Below are 27,981 nucleotides of genomic sequence, written 5' to 3'. Positions count from 1 at the left end.
TGGCTAATGTTTGTTTAGGTATAACAAAAGCAAGCAACAAGGTGAACCTTCATGTATACAGGGATAGGATTTTTTTTTTGTACATTTTCTTTTACAGCATTTTTTTTGTCGTCTTCCTTCTCAGTAAGTGAAGTAAGTTCCCATTTAAACGTGCAATAAAAAGTACATATTTATGTATACAGTTGTTAAGTATAGGAGCACTTTCTTTCAAACAACGAGTAGTACTTATACAGACTACAGATTGCCGGACTGCAGAGAAGGAAAAAAAAAATTACCGCAGCTCCGATCAAACCAAAGGTTTTTTTTGCTAACATACAAAAACGAAAAGTTTACATTGCATCTGATATCGTTTGCTTCGTCGTGAGACGCTGTGCCTCTGCAGCTGTGAAAAAGACAGCTCGCCATGGACAGAGGCACAACGTCTCGACGAACGTCAGTGTGTCTGTGTGTATGTTGGCCGTGAGTGCCGGCTCTCAACGTTTTGGAATGGATATCTTTGTTTGTTTACACATTACACATTCGTATGGTTCGACCTCGACTAACCCGGTGACATTTTTAAAACGATGTGTGTACTTAAAGCGAGACTCTATACCAGAAAGCTAGTTTTGCGCGGAACGCGTATATCGTTGCGTCGGGCAAGACACCTCTTATCTCCATTTTGATTTAATTTTGGTGTTTTTTTCGTAAATCAACGCCCTTCTTCAAACACAAAAGTATCAAAAGTAGCAGATCTGCAAGCTCGAAATGCGTTTCGAGTTTGCAGATCTGCTGCTTTTGCTATTTTTAGAATTTTAATCCCGAAAAGTAACAGATTGGGACATCTGAAGTTTCCACCCGACAGAGACGATATGCATTTAAAGGAAGAAAGGGATGGGGGGGAGCAGGGAGAGGGATATTTCATCCATGCCTCAAAGCCACCTGAAGCTTTGGTTTCACTCGAACGCCGTTATCTAAGCCTGTCGTCTAAATGAACACTAGCTCTAGCTGAACATCCCAGACGGTGGGTTTTTGATTGTTCTTCCATTGAGCTGATTCTTACATTCTTGCTCGAGGATGCCTTTTTGCCGGGCGATGTGAAATGCAATGTCTGCTGACGCTGAAGGACGCCGGTCGATCGCCGTGTGTGTGTGTGTGGGCATTGGTCGGAATCATTGAAAAGCCTTACGTGTGTGTGTGTGAAAAAAATAATAAGTTGATGTTGTTGGCCGAGGGACCAATGTATTTATTGCTCAGTCTAACACACAACATAAAAAAGGTATTTAACAGTATAAAAAGCTGGCCTCGCAGCTCCCTTGGGAATAGATTGTTCATAACAATGCTCTATAGCCTATTGTCTGTATATAACCGTACTCTATGTGGCCCATGGACACACGACTGTATATGCTGCATATGGCCCATACACACATTACAATTTCAATAAATTCCAACGTTTTATATTTTCTTAATAAAAAATGTGTCTCAGCATGTTTTACACTGTCCTTATACCCAAGGATTGTTCAGCCCATTAGCGTCGGAGTGCTACCAACAGCAATCTGCCTCTCTCTCTCTGTGTGTGTGTGTGTGTGTGTGTGTGTGTGTGTGTGTGTGTGTGTGTGTGTGTGTGTGTGTGTGTGTGTGTGTGTGTTTTTTTTATGGATAAATGTGCAAGGCAAAGCGGGCTAGTATCATAACGTCAGAGTGTGTGTGTGTGTGTGTGTGTGTGTGTGTGTGTGTGTGTGTGTGTGTGTGTGTGTGTGTGTGTGTGTGTGTTTTTATGGATGAATGTGCAAGGCAAAGCGGGCTAGTATCATAACGTCAGAGTGTGTGTGTGTGTGTGTGTGTGTGTGTGTGTGTGTGTGTGTGTGCATTGTGAAGTGAGCCAGGTATGCACGCACGGCCATGTCGTGTACACACGTTTGTAATGCTTTTTATTCCGCAAGCAATGTGCCGATTGGTCGTGGCTCTAAGAACGTCTATCTTTACGAGTGGTTTTGCTCTCCAACTCCCCAATCAGGACAAAGAATGAGAGAATGAGAAAAGATTGATAGAGACAAAGGCAATGACAGCGTGTGTGTGTATGTGTTTGTGTGTGTGTGTGTGTGTGTGTGTGGGTCCTAGTCCAATGCATTATGTACAGTGGCCCGACCTTTCATTTGTATCACGTTTAAGGAACAAAAGAATAGAATATACACAAACTGGTACGGTAGAGTCAGTCATCATAATGTCCATGGTTTGACACCAGTTGTGTGGCGTAAACCTGCGTGACACACAGTAGCAAACATCCACCGGCTCCCCGTTGAGTCCGAGAGCCTCCCCTGAGCGAGGCCAAAGAAGAGACACGTCCCCGCTTTGTGGTCACGATGTTTAAAGTCTTTTCCCAAGCGTGTGCGGAGCAAAGCGATGCCTTTTACAAGTTTTCAACGTGGTCGGGTTTTGGTCTCCTGTTAGGGGGAAACTTTAAGCACACACAGTCCATCAGGGTCAGTACGGCTGAGACCACTAATGCGCCCGTGGTATATTGTTTGCCGGTGCGACACGTAGTGACCAGAGAGAAAGATTGGACACGCTGCGAAGAGGAGCCGGTCCGCACCGTATATAGGTACACGTTGGATTTCTAGAAAAGCAAAGTACAACAGGAAAAAAGAAACGGTCCGTCTTTTGTACAGAGTCATATTTCAGGGGCTTCATGGGGGGTTTTAGTGTTAATGTGGGCGACAGGGGGGGACATGGTACAACGCATGCATTTCTATGGAAAATGAGTTGGTTATTGTACAGGTTGTGACTGTCAGGCAGCAGAACGTTTTGTGGAGGGCCCGCCTAGCCAGCAGAGGAGCCATGTTTCTCGTCCTCAAATACCCTCGCCGACCTCCTCCGCCTCCCCCTCCCCTACGTTAGCCAGGAGAGGTGCCAGAGTTAGCACTATAGCAAAAAAAAGTACTACGTTTTACATGTCCACTCGGCGTCCTCGGTAAAGAGCTATCATCAAAGTGTTTGGAGGGAGTTGAGAGTCTGGCTTGGATCAGGGGGGTGGGTATAAGAGCGTCTGGAGAGGGTCGTGGTGGCGGGTAAAAGCGACTATATGATGATGCCATGTGTGTGTGTGTTGCGGCGCAGCAGGAGTACCCGGGCCCACCCGGCTCACAGGTAGACCTCCCGCCTTGTCAGCGTGCCGCAGGAGGTGGGCTTGTACTCCCCCCCGGTGGGCGCCAGGGGGATCTCCTCGGTGGGGTGGCCCAGCGCCTCCTCCCCGCCCGCGGGCGAGCCGTAGGCGGGCGAGCCGAAGCCCTCGTAGGAGGAGGAGGAGGAGGCCATCTTCTTGTTGAGATGGTTGCGGTTGCGGTCACCCGCGTGGTGGGTGGCGGTGGGGTCTCCGTTGGCCATGGCGGCCACGGCGAGGGTCTCCTGGCTGCCGGGCGGCTCGGCGCTGCTGCTGCCGCCGCCGCCGCTGCCGCTGCCGCTCATGAAGGTGGAAAGCTTTGGTTGTTGGGGGGTGGTGGTCGATTTGGATGGGCGCCGCTCGGGCGACGTGCGCACCGGCATCCAGCAGGAGTCCGAGTGGCCGTACTCGTCGCATTCCCGGGTGCACTTGCCGGTCATGGCTACGTCAGGCAAGGGCCGGGAGTCTGGGCAGAACACAAGAGAGAGAGAGGGAGAGAAAGACACAGTTCAGTGACAAGCGTTCGTTTCGCCAAAAACGGGACAGTAAATGAATGAAAAAAACAAAACAAAAACTCTTAGCTCTTCGACTAAAAGACTATGTATACTGGGTGTGTGTGTGTGTGTGTGTGTGTGTTGGTTGCTATGAATTCCCCCATTGTGTGAGTCTGTGGTATTAACCCCCCCCCCCCCCACCTCTAATGGCACACATCTACTGTAGGTGTTGATAGTTTGGGTACAGACAAACAATGGAGCTTGGTTGCCGTGGTTACACAGGATGCAACCACTATGATGTGGTCTGCATCAATGTGATGGATGCAGAAGTTTAGAAGTAGCTAAGTCACTGTAGCGAATCATCTGGGTTAGATTGGACCGATATAAAATTGCTTTCGCATTCATGCAAGAATCCACAACCAACATGACAAAAGAAAAACAAGAGACAATGCCTCAAAGTAATCAAAAACAACAACAACAAAAAACAAAAAAAACGACAACAAAGAAAAAAAGGAAACAGTGGCGTGAATCGGATAAATGTCATGCTTCAAAATGTGTTTGTACTGGGAGCGAAGGGGAGGGAGAGGAAGGCTATGGGAGCGATGGAGAGAGAGGGAGGGAGGGAGGGAGGGAAAGAGGAGGTACTGTGTTTTGACTTTAAAAGTCAAAATCATGTGCGGTTAGGCTTGCTGTGTGCGTGGGGATACTGTGTGCACTCTTTAATCATAGGTGAGCGTGTCTGTGAGACAAGAGCACAGCATCAGCCTGCTTTTTTTCCCCTCCTTCCTTTTATCCGGTGATTGACAGATGGCAATCACAGTCTGATCTAAGTCCCTTAATAGCTTTGCGTGCGGCTCAAGCGGCCTGATATCCTCTTAAATCCACTAATAGGGGTCTTAAGCAATTACCTAGCTGGGCGCGGGCCTCAGATTAGCTACGTTTAGTGTATTATTCTGGAAAGTACATTATGTGCTTAAAGGTGGCCACTCCAATGCAACAGATTCTAGCGGATAGCCCTACTGTCAGCGACTACCGTTGGACACTACAAAAATGTAATCCATTATTACCTGTAAACAATGATCGTTTTCACGAGTGCCGGCAAACCCAAATTCGTTGCCGTATAGCCTGCGAGTGAAGCGTAGCGACATTGAGCCCACCCCGCGGCCCCTGAACACACCCCATGTTAGATGTTCCACGGTTAGCGGAGGTAATGTTGGCGATGCCATGTCAGATGTCGTTTTTCTCATGAACCCGATGAAAAGGTATGGGAAAACCAAAACAAGCAAGAGCGAGGGTGGGTGCACAACCAAGCCAAGCATGCTGCCTTTGCCCGTAAGAGAATTAAAACAAAACAAAATAAAATAAAAGAGTTTGGACCATATCTTACTTTTAATGCTCTTTTTCTCCTGTAAAAGAAGAATAGAACAGAAATCATTCTTTGTGTTTTGCATTGTGGGTACCAGAGCAAAGAAATAATACTGTAAGAGAAATCTTGGAACAGCATTGGAACCATAACTGAAAGACATGTCGACAATAACACCAAAATGTGCAAAACTAATGCAGAGCAGACGCATGGCTAAGGACAATGCAGCTGACACAGGGACAGAAAAGAAAGAGGGAAACAGAATAAGAGATCGACTACGCTCTGCCTAATTGGAATGTTCAGTCCTCCAAAAAAACGATTTGCTTGTTGTCTCCAGCGCCTTTCAGCAAAAGCCTCGCTATACTACTTGAAGAGAGAGTGCCATTCCTATGCTGCCGCTGTGAATCCGTTTTCTACTAAACACCTATTGGAATCCATTTTAATGTCACTAATCACCACCAGCGTAAAGCATCCACAGATCATTAACAGTCAATATGTCGCCTATGTCTGCGCCGCAGGGAGCTGTCGCAATTCAATAGCTTGAATGCACTCCAACAAACATTTTATTGGAGCCCGGACAATATGAGAGGTTTGTTTGAGAAATTGCTGAAGAAAGAGAAGATGTAAAAAAAGCAAAGAAATAAAAAACACACTAACACTAACACACACACACACACAAACACACACACTAACACACGCGCACACACACACACACACACACACACACACACACACACACAGGGAGAAGCCATGGCAACAGTTAGCATGCGAGCTGAGGTGAGTGGAATGGTAAATGTATGGAACAAGGCAAGATGAGACATCGTTGTCTCTCCCTCGCTCTCACACTGAGGCTGATAGAAACAGACGTCAGACAGACAGAGCGGATGTCTTCCCACAGACACAGCCGCTGATTGACTCACTCATTCCAGCCCACAATTGAGCCATCAGGCCCTGTGGTGTAAAGTAACTAAGAACATTTACTCAAGTACTGTACTTGAGGTATTTTTGAGTGGTGCTAGCCACTCCAAGGACTGACTTTGTCCGTGTGTCCGTATGTTATGTCCGTCCGTCCGTATGAGCACGGCCTCTCTGTATGTTTGAGCACAGCCTCAACAGCTGCGGCTGATTGCAACACAAAGATGCAACCAGTTACACTAATTATACACACACACACACACACACACACACACACACACACACACACACACACACACACACACACACACACACACACACACACACTTTTGAGTAAAAATACTTAAAATGAGTAAAAATACTTAAATATTAGTAAAGATACTTTAAAGTTCCTAAACTGAGTAAAAATACTTAAAATGAGTAAAAATACTTAAAATGAGTAAAAAATACTTAAAAGATGTTAAAATAAGTAAAAACACGTAAAAATCAGTAAAAACATTTTAAAGTACTTAAAATGAGTAAATATACTTTGAAGTCATCAAAGTCTGTAAAAAGTAACTAATGAAATGAACTCATGAAAGACACCACTCTCTTCACACTGGGTGTGATTTTTTTTACTTTACTGGAGTATTTCCAGTACTTCCACTACATCTCAAAGGCAAATGTTGTACTTTTACTCCACAGCAATTATTATTTGAAAACTTTAGTTACTAGTATATATATACTGTATACTATGTACATTTCGGCCTTTTGAAAATAGACGATCTACAATGCGTCATGATGCAACACAGCTTGTAGATCTGCTATTTCAAAAGATTTGCATACATTTGAAAACGTGTGAAACGGGACACTCTGCATAATGAGTACTTTCTACTTTTGGTACTATAAGTACATTTTGATGCCAATACTTTTGTACTTTTACATTAATTGAGCCATCAGGCCTTTTCCACTACCCAGTGGTGGAAAAAGTACTCGCATTTCTTACTTAAATAAAAGTATTGATACTGCAATTTAGAAATACTCTGTTACAAGTACAAGTACGGTATTCTGAATTTACTTGAGTAAAAGTGCAAAAGTATTGGCATCAAGATGTACAAAAGTACTCGCACGCAGAATGTCCCATTTCAAGTTTTCAAAATGTATTCACAATGCGTCGCATCGCATTGTGAGCTTGTAGATCGGCTATTTTCAAATGGCCGAACTTCAGCCCTATACTGTAGGGCTGAAGTGGTCTTTTGCAATAATAATCCAAATCTACAAAGTAACTACTGTAGTAACTAAAGTTTTCAAATAATGGTAGTGGAACAATATGTAGTGGAGTAGAAATAAAAGTACAGAAAATTGGAAATACTTCAGTAAAGTGAAAAATACCTCAAAATTGTACTTAAGTACAGTGCTTGAGTCAATGTACTTAGTCGCTTTAGACTTAGACCACAGACGTCAGACAGACAAGCGGATCTTCCCACAGACACAGCCGCCTCACTCATTCCAGCCCACAATTGAGCCATCCGCTACCCGCGATGCACTCTTGCACGCAGAGACCCACCTCAGCTGGCCCCGGCGCCTTGCTCCGATTGCCTTCAACTAGTCAAGGGAGAGGACCTCTTGCTTCCTACGGCTGTCTTATGGGGATACGGTTCAGCCCTTGCACAGCCTTCAGGACTATCAGCTGCTGCTCGCGCTCTATGAATATGTATGAGGCTAATGCTTGACAGTCTCTGGGATTATGGGCCAAAGTCCAGATGAAATACTAAAAATAGATCAACAGCAACAGAGAAAGGAATTTTGTACACACACAGCGAAATCTTGGAGTGTTCGTTTTTACACGTTCAGAGCTATATTAAGAGTAGGTTTCGCCGCACTTGCGTGGTGTTGTGTCTGTCGGATGGATGCTGGTTATTTCCTAGCTGGATGGTACATTGACTCCGCAGGCCTGCTAAAAAATGAAGAGGTTTCCCACTGTGCTAATGAATTGGGTTGCTATATCAAAGAGAAAATGCTTTCTTCATGACCCGCTTTCCCTGTTATCTTTCTCTTCAAAGGGAGCACTTCCCCCCGAGGGCTGTCCATCGACACATCTACTTTAAAAGCACTTAAATTCAACTATCCCTTAATTCCAGTCAGACAAACAAGCTATAGCGCCCGCGCTAACGCTGCCGTAACCTGAGGGTTTAAGTGGGGGGTGAAAAAAAGGAAATAAAATACAATTTTATAAGCAAAGCCTAATGCTAAGCTAATTCTGAACTCAGTGAGAGGATTTTGTCTGACACAAATTCCTATAATGTGAGCAACACTACATTAGGGTCTTCCCGTTTAAAAAAGAAAAAAGAAAAAAGGGTAAAACCTAATTGGATTCTTTCATTTAAATTGTATCATACTTTATTTAAAAATAAGGGAGAAAATCCCCCGGTGGGCTTAATTTTTTTGTGATAATCACACTGTGATGGGGGAGTTCTCTTTTTAGACAAAGGTCACCGCAAGGGTAGGGCCTTACCAGCGTGGAAGACAAATTAATGAGTCCCAGCATACAGACGAGGAATGACAAGAACCGCGGATTAAAGTACAATAACTGCCATTTCACTGCGGGAATGAACGAACACGCTCGGTGGAGAAAAGGACCCCGTCGCTGCTTCAATACATATCCACGGGCCCTTCCGAGACCCAATTCAGAATTCGGGACGTGGAAGGAGTATCTTCAAAGAAATGCCCTCAGAGCACACGTACACTATGGCGCTGCGGCCGACTTTTGTCACATATTCACAAATATCCCACAAGCGTGCACTATAATCCACCAGACAATACAACTGGGTCACTTTGCACTGTTAAGACGCATGGCAGACGGGGAACAAGAGGCCCACTGCCTCTTCGGATCCTCCCCGGGGCTTTGGGGGACTGATGTTGGGATATACTGTGGTAGGGAGCCAGAAAACTGCTCAAAAACCACTGATGGAAGTTTTTACTTAAGTAAAAGTAGCATTACCACAATGTAGAAATACTCTTGTTACAAGTAAAAGTCCTGTATTCAGAATTTTACTTAAAAGTGCAAAGGCATTGGCCTCAAAATATACTTAAGGCACCAAAAGTAAAAGTACTCAAATATATATTTTTTTAAACAGCTGACCTACAAGCTCACAATGTGTCGCTGTGAGTTTGTAGATCGGCTATTTGTCTTTATAAAACAGTGCTTGTATATTTTGTAATAATAATCTAAATCTGCAAAGTAACTAGTAGCTAAAGATGTCAAATAATTGTAGAAAACAGAACAATATTTGCCTCTGAGATGTAGTGGAGTAGAGTATCATCTTTTTTTTAAAGTAAGGTAAAAGCACCTCAAAATTGTACTTAAGTAACAGTAATTGAGTGAATGTACTAGTGATTTTCCACCGCTGTCAAAAAGCACTCACTGGAAGAGTGGGGCTTTCAGCAGAGCCCAGTCTGGCCTGCATATAATGCTCGCATCCCCGACCCCCGACCCTCTTTTTCAACGGAATCAAAAGGCACTTCCGGAAGCAGACGGGGGAGGGGGGGGAGTGTGGGGGGGGGGGGACTGGCAGAGCGAGGTTGAGGGGGGCTGGGGGCATAATAAAGGAAGGGCAGCAGCTTTTCTCTGGGATATAATTACATACGGACAAAAGTCTTGCACCAATACCGCTGCCAGGCCGACCCCATGCTGGCGTGCAACTGTATACTACATCACTGCTCAGAGATATTTCTGGCCTCACGCTGTGTGTGTGTGTGTGTGAGTGTGCGTGTGCGTGTGCGTGTGCGTGTGCGTGTGCGTGTGCCTGTGTGCGTGCGTGCGTGTGTGTGTGTGTATGTGTGCATGTGCGTGTGCACGTGTGTGTGCAGCACTGGAGAATGGGCTCTGTTTTCAATAGTGGTTCTAAAACCTTTTCATGTTAGTGACCCCCAAATGAATTGTATTTAGTCCCTCGTCGGACCCTCATCTGAAAATATTTTGTGCCAGGGACCCCCCATACGATATTTGCGCCAGCATGACAAAAAATGGGCCTTGGGCTTTCCTGGCGGAGCCCAATCGGCAGCGTGGCCCCCACGCCACTGGCTAACTCAAACATCCTCCATCTCTGCGGCTACACAATGGAAAAGAACATGGACGTTTGCCAGCCGCTGTGATAAGGGAGCGTACACACAGCAAAACCCTGAGTGTGAATTTGACCCGTAAGTAAAAGTAACTCTGTGTAGGAAGATAGTGGGTTCTACTGTGTGTGTGTGTGTGTGTGTGTGTGTGTGTGTGTGTGTGTGTGTGTGTGTGTGTGTGTGTGTGTGTGTGTGTGTGTGTGTGTGTGTGTGTGTGTGTGCGCGTGCGTGCGTGTGTGTGTGTGTCTATTGCTTTGCCCATGCAACCAGTCATTTGTCCCCTGTCACTGTATGTGTGCAGCCTAGCTGATAGGAGCAGCATGGAGGGCGGGGGTGCGTCTTGGTTGGCATGCGGCGCCTGAGCTGGGATGCTTGGGTGTGCCTTTGTTTACACTGTGTGGACATTACAGGCACGTTGACCCATCACTCTCTCTCTCTCTCTCTCTCTCTCTCTCTCCTCTCTCTCTCAATCCCTCGGTCTGTTTCTCCTCTCTGTCGCTCTTCATCTCTCCCTCTCTCTCTCTCTCTCTCTCCCTCCCTCTCTCTCTCACACAGTGTCAAGCCCCACCGTGACCTTTCACCCTCTCTTTTCCAGCTGGAAGAGTCAACCCAAACAGCCAACAGAGGTATAGGGGGAAACACTAGAATATTATGCGCGAGAGTGTGTGTGTTTGCCTACTATGCCCCATGCCTTTGACAGACAGTACGGATGGCTGGACTGCAGATAGGGGTCAGAGAGGCCAGAGACAAACAGCGAGAGAGAGAGAGTGAGAGAGAGAGGGGGGGTGGGGGGGGGGGGGGGGATAGATCAGGAGGCAGAGAATGAGGAGCAGCGTGTAGCAGACAGAGGGAGAAACAGGGAAACAGAGATGAAGGGAGAGAGGGGAGAGAGAGAGAGAGAGAGGCCTTGGAGAAGTGAAGCGGTGGATTGAGTGTCTGCCTGTGGGCCGCCACGGGGCCGTGACACACTGCCAAACAGAACAACAGGAGAGGAGAGGAGATACTGCAGGAGGTGGAGATCAGAAGTGTGCAGAGTGAGAGAGGAGTGGAGAATAAAGCCTGTCACTATATCGGTTTGGTTCATGTATCGGTCATTGTTTGGCAATTGGTCTTTGCTATCGGCAATTATACGCAGCACTTAAACCCCATATGGGTAACTGGAGTCCCTCAGGGCTCGATACTAGTGTCTTTTCTGTTATCGACAAGCTCAAAATCCGACGCAACGCGGCGCGTTGTGAGCTTGTCGATCTGCTATTTTCAGCGCAAGCTTTCCCCACAATACCGATGCTGGGGTTTAAGTCGTTAAACACTGAAACTATTTTAAACACTTGTGACAACAATGTTTTAAATGTTAAAAAAATAGCCGATCTACATGTCGCACTAACTTGTAGGTTGTACATTTTTTTGAAGATTGTTGAACAGTGCCTATGTGGTTAAATAAAATCAATTATCTATCAAGAACAGTATTTACAGTTCAAGTAACAGTATTTATTTATTTTATTGAGTTAAATGTCCTCAAATAGAAATATAAATCAAATCTAAGTTTTTTCAAATTGATTTCAAGATTTTGCACCTTTTTTTGTACAAATTATCGGTCAAACATTGGTCTGACTCTCCAAAATGGGAATGGGCATCGGACACAAAACGTGTGTACGTTTTGTGTCCGCGCGCCGCGCGCGCGCACACAAAACGTGTGTACGTTTTGTGTCCGCGCGCGCACACACACACACACACACACACACACACACACACACACACACACACACACACACACACACACACACACACACACACACACACACACACACACACACACACACACACACACACACACACACACACACACACACCTTCAAACATTAACTCATCAACAGCCACCTGGTTAGAGGCCAACACATTTATAGCTCTCACTGTCTACACTGTTCTCGTCCACAATAAAGTCCTGTGTGTCACTGGACGGTCCAGACACCGCTCGCGTCGCCTCCCCTGGAATCAGCCCTCACTTAATTCAATCCCACTAAGTGTCCGTCTCATTCCCTCAATTAAAGAACCTACAGGGGGAAGAAAAAAAGAGAGTATCTTTATCTCCCAAATGCCATTAACACATTGACTGCCAGAGTTTATTCATAATGTACTCACCCCTGTGCCAGCAATTTGCGTGTTTTTTAATTTTTTTGTTTTGTAATTTTTCATTCAAATACATTCTCTGATTGTGTTGTCAAGCACCTACGATTGTTCCACCAGTAGAGAGCAGCACATCCAAACATTGATCACCTCGCTCACCCCCTCCCAAACAGGCCCACGTCATATCCGGTAATTCAAAGGATGTGACGTTTTCGACAATTCCCGTTCCGCTGATCAGCCTGAAAACGACGTGATACACTACGACGATCACTGTTAGTCACCCGGACCAAAGAAAATAGAAGTTGAGCTGTCCATTTGTCTTTTATACCGTGTGAAAAAGTGTTTTTCCTTATTCTGGCCGAAAATCACCGGAGAAAAACAGCGTGACCCGGAAATGATTTTTTTTTTTTACATCCGGCTCCGGTGTGAGTGTGACGTAAGTGGAAAACGAAAGTGTTGATGAGAAATAAACAAAGCCGTTGCGATCACAGATTAAACAATGAAAATTCAAAAGAACGTGTCAACTCGTTCTTAGGAATCCTGGCACTCAAGCGATGGATTTGAAAGAACGTGTAGACGGGATCTTGGCACTGTATGTGTTAACACCCAGTCAGCTGGAGGCATTTTCACGTGCTTCCAATCTCAAAGCAATTTGGAAATGTGACAACTGTTTGTGCCGCGTGGCTCTCAGGTTGTCAGGCTGCCGAAGAGCACGAGGACGGCATGTAAAGAAAAACTTTACAGAGAGCGTCGGAACGCAACAGGGCGCTTATTGTGTGTGTGTGTGTGTGTGTGTGTGTGTGTGTGTGTGTGTGTGTGTGTGTGTGTGTAAGGCCTCTTCCTGTACGGACAGATCTATTTCACACAGCAGAGTAATCACGGGGAAGATGACAGTCTACATTGCTGGGTGTCATTCAGATTACTCCACAGGGCTGGGGGAGGCCAAATGAAATATTTATTACATATTCCTGCAAGAAAAATAAAAGAAAACGGCTGTCGAAAACACTCAGGTCTTCGCGAGACAAGGAAGAGAGAAAGAGAGAGCCGCAGAAGAAAAGAGTGAGGGAGACAGTGAAAGACAAAAGAGAGAAAGAAGGAGCGAGAGAATGTGTCATCAAACCCAGCCAGGGGAGAACAGAGGCACAAAAGCGCGCTGTCGTTCCCTCGCCACTCGTTCTCCGTCTCTCTCTCTTTTTTTCCCTCCTCCCTCTCTTTTCCTCCCCACTTATATACTGCTCATTCTCACCCGGCGTAATAGACCGCCGAAGTCTGACGTCATTTACACATCCTTTGTTTGTCTACCTGGTTTGCAGTTTTCCACCCCCGTTCTGAATCCCATAGACGTATTGAATATCGCGTCAAATAAGAACTGTGTTCCAAAAATAAACACATGACCCCGGCGGGTTGACTCTTATGGATATGAAGCATCAACTGACGGTGAGAAAACGCTAATGTTACTTCCGCCGAATTAGTTACATTTTCGCCAGAAACAGACTGTATCAAATATAAGTGACTGACTATCATAAACGATACAGAACCTCCTCCCTGACAATAACGCCGACACGCGGTGTTTATTTTTGGACCACAATTCTTATATGAGACGATTCTAAGATGACCCAATGTTATTCTCCATAGAGAAATTACTTCCGCAAACCTGGGGATGAACGAGTGACGTCAGGACTTCGGTGCTCTATAGGGTCCCGTTTAATTAGGTGAAACTTGGACTGCCAGCTAATTATGGTGTTGAGTGTGAGACCCCCGCACCCCCCACCCCCACGGTGGCCCTAGTGCCTCCTAGCCGAAAGGTCTGTGGCATCGGGGAAACACACAGACGCACAGGGATGGTGGGGCTTAGGAAGAGAGCAGTGGTGGAAAAAGTACTCAATGTTTTTACTTAAGTAAAAGTATCAATACTACAAAGTAGAAATACTCTGTTACAATTAAAAGTAAGATATTTAAATATTTACTTGAGTAAAAGTACAAAAGTATTGGTATCAAAATGTACTTAAAGTATCAAAAGTAGAAAGTACTCATTGTGCAGAATGTCCCATTTCACAAGTTCAAAATGTATACAAATCTTTTGAAAATAGCAGATCTACAAGCTCACAATGCGTCGCATCGCGACGCATTGTGAGCTTGTAGATCGGCTATTTTCAAATGGCCAAAATATTTATAGGGCTGAAGTAGGTAATGAAATACTCCAGTAAAGTAAAAAATCCTCAAAAGTGTACTTAAGTACAGTACTTAAGTAAATGTACTTAGTTACTTTACACCACTGGAAGAGAGAAAGAGAGAGAGAGAGAGAGAGGAGAGAGAGAGAGAGAGAGAGAGAGAGAGCAAAGGAGAACTGAGACGAAGAAAATGAGGTGAAATGCAGAGAGTGTCGGGGAGGACAGGAGAGACGAGAGAGAAAGAATTGGCGCTAAATTATTAACGGCGTGACGCGCAGAGTTCAGCCAGAGCAATATCCACAGGAAAGAGGGATATTTGTCTTTTGCTTGCTGAGATGTTTGCCAGACAATTAGGGGGGGGGGGGGGGGGGGGCGGAGGAGAGAAAGAGATACGCAGCGGTGTGATGAAAGCCAAGAGAAAGCTGGTAGGTAGGGGAGTCCCACGGAAGGGGTGACCTTTCTTAAAGCGTGAGTCGTGGGCGCGCTCCCACAGCGGCAACGGGATTAATTGATGGAATTAGCGTCGTCCGCCTTACCACGGGGTGATGGGTTTCGGAGCTGGCACGGCGTGAGGCCCAGGTTATCTGACTCTAGATCCAAACGTCAAACATGTCACACTGCGCCATTGTCCCAGTCCCATGTCATGTAAGCAAGAGAGGTGAGAGCTAGAATGCGGCATGTCCCTCTTATACAGTGTTCTGCTGGATCGTAAACAAACCACCACTGGCTTGCCAGGCCTTAATGGATCCACAAAGTCGCCCACTTGACCCTGTTCCGCGAGCACGTACCGCAGCAGTCACCTTTGCTTGCTTCCTCTCTGCGGCTCACACTTGTCAGAGCGGTTCTATTGAAAGTGTCAGCAGGTGATCTCTGCTTCCTGAGCCGCTCTGAGTATTTACTGCCCCCAGGAAGCACGACTAAGGGAATAATCTGGAACCCCCGCCGCGGCTGCAAGAGTGATGCAAAGAGAAAGGGAGAAGAGAGGGAGAAAGAAAGTGCAAGCGCGGGGACACGGAACCCTGCCTGGGTTTTGGAATGAGCCGTTGCCTGCTTTCGCCCCTCCGCTTTCTAGAAAATGCCCTTCCTCTGTATGAAAGAATGCCATTATTTGGTGCTGTAGCAGAGGCTGTGTTGTGCCTATAAGAGTGAGGATGGATGATTGTTGTCACTCGGGAGACCGGTGCAATTCAGTCAAGTCCTGGAGATTCACGCAATGAGGTTTTGCCATCTGAAAATGCTGTCGGAAATGCACCACCGCTCATATCAATGTGTTGAAACTTTTCTTTTGGTTTGGCCATTGTATCATTGTCCATCTGCCGCTGGCACGTCCATTGCATGGGCCTGGTTAGCCGCGATGCAGCGCAGCACAGTATGCTAGCTGAACGATTATAAAGCAAAGTGCATCATCATGGCTGGTATGGTAGGGGTGCTTCCTTATAACAGGGCCAATGGTGTTTCTGGAATAATGAGTGTACTGGGGGACTGTTCCCTGAGGTGATTAATTGAAGAGAGATTAACTAGCATAATTTCATTCTGCTGACGATCTCACAGCCAATTACCAAATGCAGCACGTGCTCCTAACACCATACCCCCCCCCCCCACCCCACACTCACACGCGTGACACTCCCTCTCTCTCTCTCCTCTCTCTCTCTCTCTCTCTCTCTCTCTCTCTCTCTCTCTCCTCTCTCTCTCTCTCTCTCTCTCTCTCTCTCTCTCTCTCTCTCTCTCTCTCTCTCTCTCTCTCTCTCTCTCTCTCTCTCTCTCTCTCTCTCTCTCCCTCCCTCCCTTAGCTTTCTAGCTCTCTCTGTCCATCTGGCTAATCAGTAGGCAGGTTGAATATGAGACCCAACAGATACAATGACCCTGCGTGCCACGCAGCCTCACTCATCTCCCATGCATCCCGCAGTCAGCAGTCACACACAACACACGCGGTCATAGACTAGGGTGTATGCACGCCATTGCACGGGACATATGCATGTACATGTACCAGCACACACGCCTGTGGACAGTACATGCACACAGTGGCAGGAACACGAGCCAACAATGAGGTAATAATATCACCTGTCCCCCCCCCCCACACACACACACACGCACACACACACACACACACACAGTCGCATACTACACACGCACAGATACAAACACGGTGTGCCAACTCTGACAGTGAAGTGAGGGGAGGGGAGAGGAGCTAGCATGACTCATCCATTCAGCTAATAAGGAGGAAGACAGAGCCAGCAACCGAAACAAACACTTACAAATCCTCCAATAACGGTACACTCAGTAGCTTTAGCCACAACCGCTTCCAGTGGCGAGACGGGCCTCGCCACACCAGGCTGTGTGATTCACTTCAGTGCGTTACTGATGATGCATGAACAAGCCACATATGAAGAATCATCATCATCATCATCATCATTATCGTTATCCCTGTAATTCCCACAGTGTACCTCAATCATTTCAAAATGGCGTCAACCGACTAGGTCGACAACTGTTCCTTTTTTTTGGTACATTTGACGATGCTTCACGCTTAAGCATGTAGAATCGAGTATCGCGTCTCAGAAGCGGTCTTGTTTGTGCGCTCTTTTCCCCCAGTATGGGTGCGAGCTGTAAGCTTCGAGAGAACGCATTAGGAGCCCTGTAAGGATTAGCATTAGCCGCTCTGCTATGGTGCACGCATGCAACACTGCTAGCAACTGATAAAACAATATGGAAGCCTCGGTGCCTTTTTCAATCCACACAGCCTTCACGCCATAGCAAACCTGCATTTTACCATGCAGTGTGTGTGTGTGTGTGTGTGTGTGTGTGTGTGTGTGTGTGTGTGTGTGTGTGTGTGTGTGTGTGTGTGTGTGTGTGTGTGTGTGTGTGTGTGTGTGTGTATAAACAATGCTGGTCATACACAGAAAACAAAACACAAGGCACATACAGTAGTAGCATTTGATAAGACAAACAGAATAGGAATGAAGGGGGCGACGGTTGTGCAGAAAATGGTAGGGCTTATTGAACTAGATTGTGAGTCGCAGAGCGAGGGGTTAAATCTCTTCAAATGTGTTTGTTTACTATTGTTTATTAGTCCTCTTAATGTCTCTCTCTCTCTCTCTGTTTGTGTGTGTCTCTCTCTCTCTAGAAAAGGTCTCATTGCGTCCTCTCCACTCTTATCGCGTACTCCCAGGCGTGCTCACACAATGGCCTGCTATACACCATTAAATGCTTATTTGTCAAAATACAATTTCAATTAAATCTTCCACCCAAAATGAAGAAAAAAAAGCTAAAGAAAAGAAACCCTACCCCAGTTTGTACCCTTTACCGACCGCAATAATAAGAAAACAAATCGCTAAATTGCCGGGGTGTGTGTTTGTGTGCAGATGTACATCTGTAGAAATGCCAGCAAGCTGCCTCTGAGGATTGCAGATGTGAGAATGATTTGGGGCTCATTTAACCCATTAAGATCGGGAACACACGTCTGTGTAACCACTTCTTAAACCATTATTGTATACTTGGGTATTCAAAAATAGCAGATCTACAAGCTCATAGCGCGGCTTATGAGCTTGTAGATCTGCTCTTTTTTTTATCGTGAAAATGTGTGCAAATCTTTGAATGTATAATTTTTTAAATAACGTGTAAAATATGTTGTTCCAGGGACCTCCAGAAGCAAAGATTTTGAGTCACAAATGTTCACTTAAAATAAATATATATTAAAAGATTTGCAAAAATGTTCACGTTTAAAAAAAAAATGCAGATATACATGCAGAATGTGTAAGCTTGTATATCTGCTATTTTTGAATAGCCCAAATCAATCTAAAGGGACACAGCTGCGTTCCCGGATTGAATGGGTTAAAAAAAGGAAACACAAAACTAAACAAAGACTGCGGCTGCTGTTTGCATTTTGGAGCGAATGCTAAGTGAGTCGCATGCCCACAGAGCAGACATGGCATGCAGCTTGCTACAAGAGCTCTTTCTCTGTCAGCACTACAGAGGAAAGAAGGTTTTTTTTACATTCGGGTTCTCCAAAATGTTGTTATTATCTTTCTCTCCACCGGAAAGTATAACGGATCATCTAATCATCCATTTTAGCAGCCATCCACCATCAACCATCCTTCCCTTGCACGTCTCCCCATCTCCCCATCCATATAGTTCAATCCCCTCAGTGTCTCTGCACTGGGATATTGAATTTAGTCCAGCGGGGGTGTTTCGGGACAAGCCTGAAGACTCCGTAGTCAACAGTGGTGGAAGAAGTAGTCAGATTTTTTACTTAAGTACAAGTAGCAATAACGCAATGTAGAAATACTCTGTTACAAGTAAAAGGCCAGTATTCAACTCAATGTCCTTGAGTACAAGTATTGGCACCAAAATATACTTAAAGAACCAAGGTAAAACTACTCAAAATGTTCAAACTTTTGAAAGTAAACTACAAGTACGTACCTCAAAATTGCACTCTTAAGTACAGTACTTGAGTAAAGGTACTTAGTTACTTTTCACCACTGCTCCATGCCTGTGTTAAAGAGTATCAGACCTTCATTATGCATTCTGCCTGCCATACAAGCTCAGAATGAGCTACATAATGCAACTGATGCTGTATTATATAACACTATTGTATCCACCAGCATTTCAAATATGACAATGGAACTGTAGGTTAGCCTACAGTATACGTTGATGTACGATACGGTTACATAGGCCTGTAGTTGCTAATACATATTTGTATACAACAAAATGTCTTAGCAGTAATGTCTAAAAGGCTGTGCCTAATAGCTCTAAGTAGTTACCAGCAGGTAGTTTGCAAGTCCAGGCTGCCAGCACCCACCAGCTAATGCGCTAGTCATTAGCTCTTAGCTGCTAGCACTAGCTAAGCACAGTGAGTCATGACCTTAATGGAAGGCTAGTGGTGGAAATGTGGTGAGGGTAATTGTGTTGACCCCCAAGGGAAGCTTTCAGACCAAGTGTGTCGCGAGGATATAGGCTCACAAACGAGACGTGTTGAGCTCCATCCCGGGGCCTGGAATAATAGAGCAGCAATGGCACATTATCCGGGCCTCGTAATTCCTAGAGGGATTTGCTCATTCTGAAAGGGCAGAAAAAGAGATGGCCTCTCACCTCCCACCTCATCAAAGACTTGTGAACACGGAGTGGTGTAATTCGCCCCATCAATTCTCAAGTCTATTTTCTTGAGTTCTTGGTGGTAAGAGAACTGCCTAATAGATGCCTTTCACGGAATGCTTAGATTTCCCATTTATCCACAATTGGAAGAAACAATGGTTGCTATGGGCAAAGCCGTTGCAATGTGTTCACATGACATCAATTTATAGATCAATATAAATACGTTAGTGTGTGTGTGATTACTGGATTTGCGATCCTTGCAACCTTGGCCACCCTTTCATTCCTCCCCTGTGTAAACGTTAAACTAGGTCACCAAAACTACCTTCTTCCACCTCAAGAACTTTGCCCGTCTCTGGCCCTCTCTGTCATTTTCTGCTGCTGAAACAGTAATCCATGCACACATACCGGCGTGATCACTGCAACAGTATACACGCATACACATCACCTCCAAAGTCCTCACTAAACTGTGTTCAGAACTCAGCCTGCTCACCAGTACCCGTTCCAGAGACCATGATACGCCTCCTCCACAACCTACGCTGGCTTCCTGTCAAACAAAGAATCCACTTCGAAATACTGCTCACCACCTACAAGGCACTGAACAACCTGGCTCCCCCCCATACCGCTCCAACCTCTTCCAACGTCATGTCCCCTCCCCGCTCCCTCAGGTCCCCTGGTGGTCCCCAGGAGGACCAAGCACCGAACCTGGAGCGAGAGGGCTTTTTCTGTTGCTGCCCCCCTCCCTGTGGAATGCACCCCCCAGCCATATCAAACACGCCCCCGCCCTCCCATCCTTCAAAACTGCTCTCAAAACCCACCTCTTCAATATTGCTCCCCCCAGCTGACTGCACACCCCTTGTTTTACTGTTCCACAACAGGGGTGTTTTTTTCCCTAATAAAGTTGATAATTGTGTCATTTTCTCCCTCCTCCATGTAAAGCGTCTTATACATCTGAATTATTATTATGACAGGCAGGAACGCTGGCAAGAAAGACTACTATACAAACATTCTGTGCAAGGCCTCTGGTGGGTTATATGGGTATATTAAAAAAACACTTGTCAATACTAAGGTTATTATAGTTTTGCATTTTGTATGTATTTGTATTTCATTTTGATTTTCGTTTTCGTTCAGTTTTTATTAGTTTTAATGTTAGTTTGAGTTTTTTCTATTGGAATATTTATTCGTCAGACTCAGGGGCGAGATTCAACAAGGTCAGAAAAATAGCCAACAAATTGCAGATCTAAAAGCTCACAACGCGTCACGATGCAACACGTTCTGAGGTTGTTTATCGATCTACAACCAATTATTATCTGCTATTTTTGTAGACAAAGACTAAAACTAGGACGTTTTCTCTATGAGTGTAGTTAGTTTTCTAAACACACAAAACAGTTTCCGTTATAGTCAGCATTGTCTTGTATAGCCTCATTTTTATTTTCAGTTCTACTAAAATGCCAATGCTATAGTTTTCATTATTTTGTTAGTTTTAGTTAACTATAATAAAATACACAGTAATACACAGTAAATGGAGACAAATGCACAGCAGCCTTTTGGAAATACTGACAGGATGTTCTCATCCCCAGTAGCTCCAAGTTCATGTTCTCACACTGATTGAAATGAATTGTTTTTTTTTCACACGGCTGGCTCCTGCAATGTGACTCCAGGACACTCGGCGTCATTGTAGTTTTGAGGCCCAGGCCGTTCGTTTCAAATGGCCTGGTGTGACATCAACAAACCAATTTGTTTCATTTAAAGGAACTGAGACTTAAGTGTCTTCTCCACCCAATTGAAGAATTGAATCAACTGTAATTGGAATGTACCCTGCAGAGGCTCTCAATAAACCCAGAGTGTCTGGCGTTTAAAAATAAAGCCACTTTATCCTTACTCTCAGTAATCGTGTTCCTTCTATCCACCATCGCCACACTTATCAGCATGCTTAGCTGTTGATAAGAGTGTGCGTGTGTGTGCTTGTGTGCACGTATTATGCAGACGCAGCTATGCTTACAGCGTGTATCTTTGGGTGTGCCGTTCATGTGACTGGCACTGTCACGATCGTGAGATCGTGGGGGTACCAGGGGGGTCCCCAGCAAAATGAGTTAATATAGTGTCATAATCATTTTAACCACTTTAACCATATTTTATACTTTGGGCTATTCAAAAATAGCAGATAATATCGTCAGTGTCCAGCCGGGACCAGCTAACTCCATTTTCAGTTTTTTTTTTTTTTTTCATAAATCAACGCTATTGAACCCCTTCTACATCTGTGTAATTTTTTTTTAAATAATAACATATGAAAAGTATTAAAAAGCGCCTCTGACGAAAACTCCTAACTCCATTGGACCCTCAAACTGTCCGTCAAAAACAAACAACTCCCCCCTCCTCTCAGGCTCTCGAGAAGCTCTGCTCTGTATGAGGCAGACAGGGAGAAGATTTTTCAATGCTTCAATTTAGCGCACTCTGTGCCGTGCTATGAGCTTGTATATTATACAAGCTCATAGCACGGCACAGAGTGCGCTAAATTAATCCCTGGCACAAATATTTTTAAAATGGGGGATCCGCAGCCAAATACATATCATTTTGGGGGTCCTTGGCATGAAAAAGTTTCGGAACCACTGACGCAGACGCAGCTATGCTTACAGTGTGTATCGTTGTGTACAAAGCAAGCGTGAGTGGCACTTGTGGGTACCATCCTGCTCTCCCCTCCACAGCGCTAAGAGGTTTTGCATGTCGGCAAAACAAGGATGAAAAGAGGCCCGATCCTTCAAACAACAACCTTGCTCGCGAGGGCCTCAGCAGTGTGCAGGAAGTGTCAGCGCCGGTGGGCGCACCGCGTTTTAAAACATTTATCACCTTACAGTACTGTTTCTGGTGACATCTCAGATGTCTTAAGTCAGTCCCCGTTCTCTGTGGACACTTGAAATATAGATTTAAATGCAATCGGACACTGGGACTCTGGTTTCCCATTAGCATCCTCTGGTGTTTACACCTCAAACATCGTCGGACGTTTGATGGAAGCGGCTCCGAACCGGACACCTCAGAGTCACTCAGTACTGTAGATACAAGCGGTCAAACACGCGCGCGTGTGATTGTGTGTGTGCGTGCGCACACCACACACCATTGCTTAAATTGTTGGCCTTACCTAAACCTCACCCTAAACTTACCTAACCTCACCTTAGGCCGACTCTACAAATGCCCTCTAAATCAGTAGTTCTCAAACCCGACCACCCCCATCTGAAAATGTTTTGTGACAAAAATATTTTGTGCCAGGGACTCCCAGAAGAGAAGATTTGTGTTAGAAAATCAAAAATGATAAAAAAAAACGTGCAAGATTTTTCTACACATTTTCAAATGTAGCAGATGTACAATTTTAGATCAGCTATTTTTGAATAGCCCACGCTAAAATCTAAATTGACACAGACGCTTTTCCCGGTTTGAATGGTTCAACTCTCAACCTAACCCCTGAATGCCTAAATCCTATAACATTAAAACCCAACTGGAGCCATTTCTTAATTGCAACTATGAAAATGTGTCTTAACCATAAAATATCTGTACAAAATATCCAGTGAGGTAAATAGTTTTCTGGTTCAACTCAAAGATCATGAAACAAAAATACACACACTAACTATCCTTGTGGGGGGACAAAGATCATGAAACAAAAATACACACACTAACTATCCAACATCTAACACCTCCTCCTCTCTTTCCCACCCACAGAACACACTCAGCTCTTCGATATACAGCCGGGCCAGTTTAGCAACACAGAGAGAGAAGTACAGCACCCCCGCTGATAGCCACGCACGCTGTATTATTCAAAGCTCAATTTGTCACTCTGGTGGGCTCATCAGAGGCAAACATCCTTTATGAAATGCACTTTTCATGCGGCCTGTCATCGGGATCAAAGCAGCGCATGGCACATCAAGCCCCTTGCCTGTCTCTCTCGTCACCGTCCCCGTTTTCCATTCTCGCTGACAAAATGAGTCAATTTAACCCATTCAATATGGGAACGCATCTGTGTCGTTTTAGATTTTCTTTCTAGCTATAACCATTATTTTATGCTTTGACTATTCAAAAAAAGCAGATATAGATCTGGTATTTTTTGAAAAATCTTGAAATTTGTGCAAATCTATGAATATACGTGTTTTTAAAGGGATTTTTTTTTACTCAAATCTTTGCTTCTGGGGGTTCCTGGAACAAAATATTTTCAAATGGGGGTCTGCGGCCAAATACGTATCATTTTGGGGGTCCTTGACATGAAAACGTTTGAGAATCACTGATATATAGCAACATATATAGTTTTTTTCAGAAAACTGTTAGGATTTATAAGACATTTGTAGATGCGTTCCCAGATTGAATTGGTTAAAGCGAACAGATCTCCAAAAAAATAAAAAGTCATACTGTACACGGGGGAGAGAGAGAGAAAGAGAGAGAGAGAGAGAGAGAGAGAGAGAGAGAGAGAGAGAGCGGGGGGGCATGTCATATTGAGGGTGAGTGAGGGTTGGGGAGGACTTGGGGGCATAGTTGGGGGAATTTTGGACACGGCGTCTATTTAGTGGAGTCGATTGAAAAAATGTTTTTGGGGATTTGGACCACAGAGGCTTGCAGAGCTGGAATATATATCGCAGCACTGCAGCTGCAGCCAGACTGTATGTAAGACACGGTGCATCAAGTCTCAGCGTGGCTGCGGAACTGCTCATTATAGCTTTATCGTTTCCCTTGAGGGACATCAGACACACACCATACTGTTGTGTCTCCGTATACCTGTTGTCCACGGTGCGGGGATTTTCATCACACCTTGCCCATTTAAAACATTTGGAAAAAACTGCATATCGTTTGCCGTCGGGGGGAAAAACCTCTTATCTCTATGTTTTATCTTTTTGTGTTTTGTTGTTTAGTTTATTTCGATCCACATCAACAGTATCACAAAACGTACCACACTGTAATTCGATAATTCATTTTGGTTGATCGAAAAGGCATACAGTAGGCTGAAGCTCAAAGCTTATTTATGCCTGTCCTTCCTAAAATTACAATTAACGCCCCTACTTGATCATACTGCAGCGTCACACGAAAGCATCAAAAGTAGCAGATCCGCAAGCTCGAACCGCGGCGCGAAGCGACGCGTTTCGAGCTTGTGGATCTGCTACTGTTGATGCTTTTCAATTTGAATACTGAAAAGTAACAGTTTTGGACATATGAGGTTTCCACCCGACAGAGACGATATCTGCCCGCAATTAACACATCACGAGCAGTGGTTTAAGGACAGATCCAGTCTTCCTAATCTTTTAGATCTTAATTTGTCTTAAACGCCACATCTTTTGCCCGAAGAGATTCGTATTTATTTTCCCCCTGAATGGTCGGCTACTATGACACGCCCAGTATAGGGACGTTTAGGGTCCCATGTGGTCAAAGGGGAATTGTTTTGAAGGGTTTTTTGACAGAGCATCGGGGTCAGCCAACGTCAGGAGACCACATAGCCCTACATATACTATGTATTCAGGAGACATGCCACAGATGGCGAATGAATTATTGATGAGCTCTAAAGCCCTGTGTTTGCCTTAGCATTCTGTAGCATATTTCTGGTTCATGTGACGCTCCCGTGTCAATCCGATCTGACAATCCTCGCACAAGATGTCGTGGAACGTGAGGGTACAACGACGCGTTTCTCCCTGCTTCGTTATTCAAACCGCTTTGACAGCCCCCCCCACCCCTTTTTCTTTCTCTCTCTCCTTCCTCTTCCTCTCTGTTTAGCCAAGCTCTCCACCAATTGATTTTTTACGCTTTCCTTCCGTCTGGCTTCTCTCTCTCGCTCTCGCTCGCTCGCTCGCTCCCTCCCTCTCTCTCTCGCTCGTCCTTGATTCTAATGCTGGTGGGTTGTGGGAAATATTTATTCACATCGATCGCTGACGGGGGCCGATGGGTCTTTCGCGAGCGTCAGAGTTCAAACTGTTTTTGTCCCGCGGAACGTCTCCAAATATCAATCACCGCGGCACAAGGGGCGTGCGAGGAGGGAGGCTCAGCCCAGAGGCCAGAGAGAGAGTAGAGAGAGAGAGAGAGAGAGAGAGAGAGAAAAGAGCCATTTGCCGTCCACGGCCTGACCCGCGATGAAGTGGTTGTGTATTCTGTCCGCCGTCGGGCCGCAGAACAATCAGACAGAGGCGGAGACAAAGAAATGAGAGTTAAATTGGAAGGACAGGTTTCCAGACGATTCCTGCACCCCGTGTCATGGCCATTAAAAATGCAGCGCCAACAGGATATTTTCCGCATCAAACTTTCATGCCGTCAGACAGTCTCGACAGCCCCCTGTCTCGCACACACACCCGTAATGCGTGATGGAGTTCTTTGAGCCCCGCCACCAACTCCCTCAGCACGCACACACACACTCACACACACACACACACACGTTTGTATGACTATACCTGGGGGAAAATCGTCATTTTAACCCTACAACCACAAAGCTTGAGTTATACACGGTTGCGTGCACAGAAAATAGCTGATCTACAAGTGCCTGTTAAATCGGCTATTTTCAGTGAGTGACACCGGCGCACAACTATGTATAAATCAGGCGTAAATCTAAACCTAACCTCTGAATGTCTGATCGTAACGCTAACCCCAATCCCAGTCATACAAGTACACACACACGCGTGCACACACACACACACACTCCTCCAACAGGAGGGGGAGAATACAGCATGGCTTATGTATGAGGGCTACAGGTACAGTACGAGCCTTGCTGTGTGCACATCCACAGGGGTCCATCTGCTCACCTCCCCCAAGGTGCTCATCTCCACTCCACACACACACACACGCACACACACACACTTTGCACATACAAATCTGGAGTGTTAATTAAAAAAAACGAATAATAATACACTGAGTTAAATTAACACTGCATTTTACTGTGTGCTCATCTCCATCTTCATCCCTTAACACACATGCAAACACACACACACACGCGCACGCGCACACGCACACGCACACGCACACACACACACACACACACACACACAGTATAACATACGCTATCCATACATACAGTATACACACACTGTATGTGGACACAATACACAATACAAGCTGCACCCCATATGCAAGCAAACACATTCTGCTTAATCCTCATGAATACCATGACCCACTGCCAACACAAAACGCTCTCTTTTGCATTTTCATATTCACATTCCGCCGGTATGTCTAACTTAAAAGCACATAATTCTGACAACATGAAATTCTCAGCGAGGGCCTCCGTTCCACCAATTTCTACGCACAAGGTCATATGTAAATAGGCTGCTGGCTCGCAGCGATGGAGGCAACGCCGTCATCAAGCCGTGTCAACATCAGAACACCGCTTTTTTTTGCGTTGTTGTTGCAGAAAGCCCAAGTGAGATAAATGTGCCTGATGCACATTCACAGGCATTTCCTGCAGGTCGGGCCAGTGGCGTGCACCAAGTGATGGAGAGCTCTATATATGAGCTCTCATGAGTGATGAAACATTGATATTTTCAGTTTGTTTTGAAGCAATACTGACAATATAATGCCGTAAGATATTGGATTCTAGCAGTAAAACAACTCATATTAGAGGTGCCAGAAGTTAAGCCAAATATTGTTAAAATATTATGTATTATATGAAATAATATTCTTTTCCTGGAGGAATACCTTCAGATCTCCCACCTCCCAACTATCACTTCTGAATTATAATCTACGTCCTTGTGCAGGGGTATCTCACTGAGCTCTGGTAGAGACTGCAGCCATATTAAGTGGGAAAGAGTGATAATCAGAAAGCATGAGAGAGAGAAGCATGTGTGTGTGGGGGCGTGCGTGTGTGCTCGTGTGGGTGCGTGCATGTGTGAGAGAGAGAGATAGAGAGAGTGAGAGAGTGAAAGAAAGAGAGAGAGAGTGAGTGTGTATGTATGTGTCTGAGTGAGAGAGAGAGAGAGAGAGAGAGAGAGAGAGAGAGAGAGAGAGAGAGAGAGAGAGAGAGAGAGAGAGAGAGAGAGAGAGAGAGAGAGGGAGAGAGGGAGAGTGTGTGTAAGAGTGAGTGAGAGAGAGAGAGAGACTGGTAATATGCTTGGGAATTTAATAAGGCTCAGCGCTCCTCAATAATATCGCCCGCTTCACTGAGTCCTCTGGGAGACATGAAATGTGCCGATAAAAGATGATGCCTCCCTCTGACAAACGGGGTGTGCTAAAAGCGCTGTCAGGAAAAAAAGAAAAAAAGAGAGGAAAGGGAAAAGAAAGAAAAAAAGAAAGAAAAAATAAACCGTGGCGTCGATGCCTTAGCTTGTGCACATGCTAATGTGCCCTGGGCTACACTTTCAAGAATTATTCACTTTCTTCCCCTTATGCTGCGATTTCTACAACCACCAGCCCCCCCCCCCTTTAAGGTCACGTGCACACACATTTCCTCATCCAGACTACAGCAGAATAATGTAAACTTCTTTCACTGCAGTGTTCATGGTCACAGGCAGGGGGTTAAATGTGTATTCATACAGTTTGACGTTATAGTGTGTGTGTGTGTGTGTGTCAGCACAGGTTAGCGCAATTTTACAATACAAATATAATGATATTTTTTCTAGAAAATTCTCCGAAATGTTATGTTAATGTTAT

At 45.1% G+C, this 27,981-nt stretch overlaps 1 protein-coding gene across 1 annotated transcript in view; it reads right to left on the bottom strand.

Moving 5' to 3' along the window:
• Positions 1-1,805: 1,805 nt before the first annotated feature.
• Positions 1,806-27,981, bottom strand: part of pcdh7b (protocadherin 7b) — a 167,967-nt gene continuing 141,791 nt past the window's right edge. Inside the window, 2 exon segments of the mRNA XM_080451687.1 lie at positions 1,806-3,602; positions 5,018-5,036. Coding sequence (XP_080307813.1) covers positions 3,118-3,602; positions 5,018-5,036 — 504 coding nt within the window. The 3' untranslated portion in view covers positions 1,806-3,117.

Source organism: Gymnoscopelus braueri, assembly GCF_963280865.1.
Source record: "Gymnoscopelus braueri genome assembly, chromosome: 15".
NCBI lineage: Eukaryota > Metazoa > Chordata > Actinopteri > Myctophiformes > Myctophidae > Gymnoscopelus > Gymnoscopelus braueri.
This window is presented reverse-complemented; position numbering and strand designations above follow the sequence as displayed.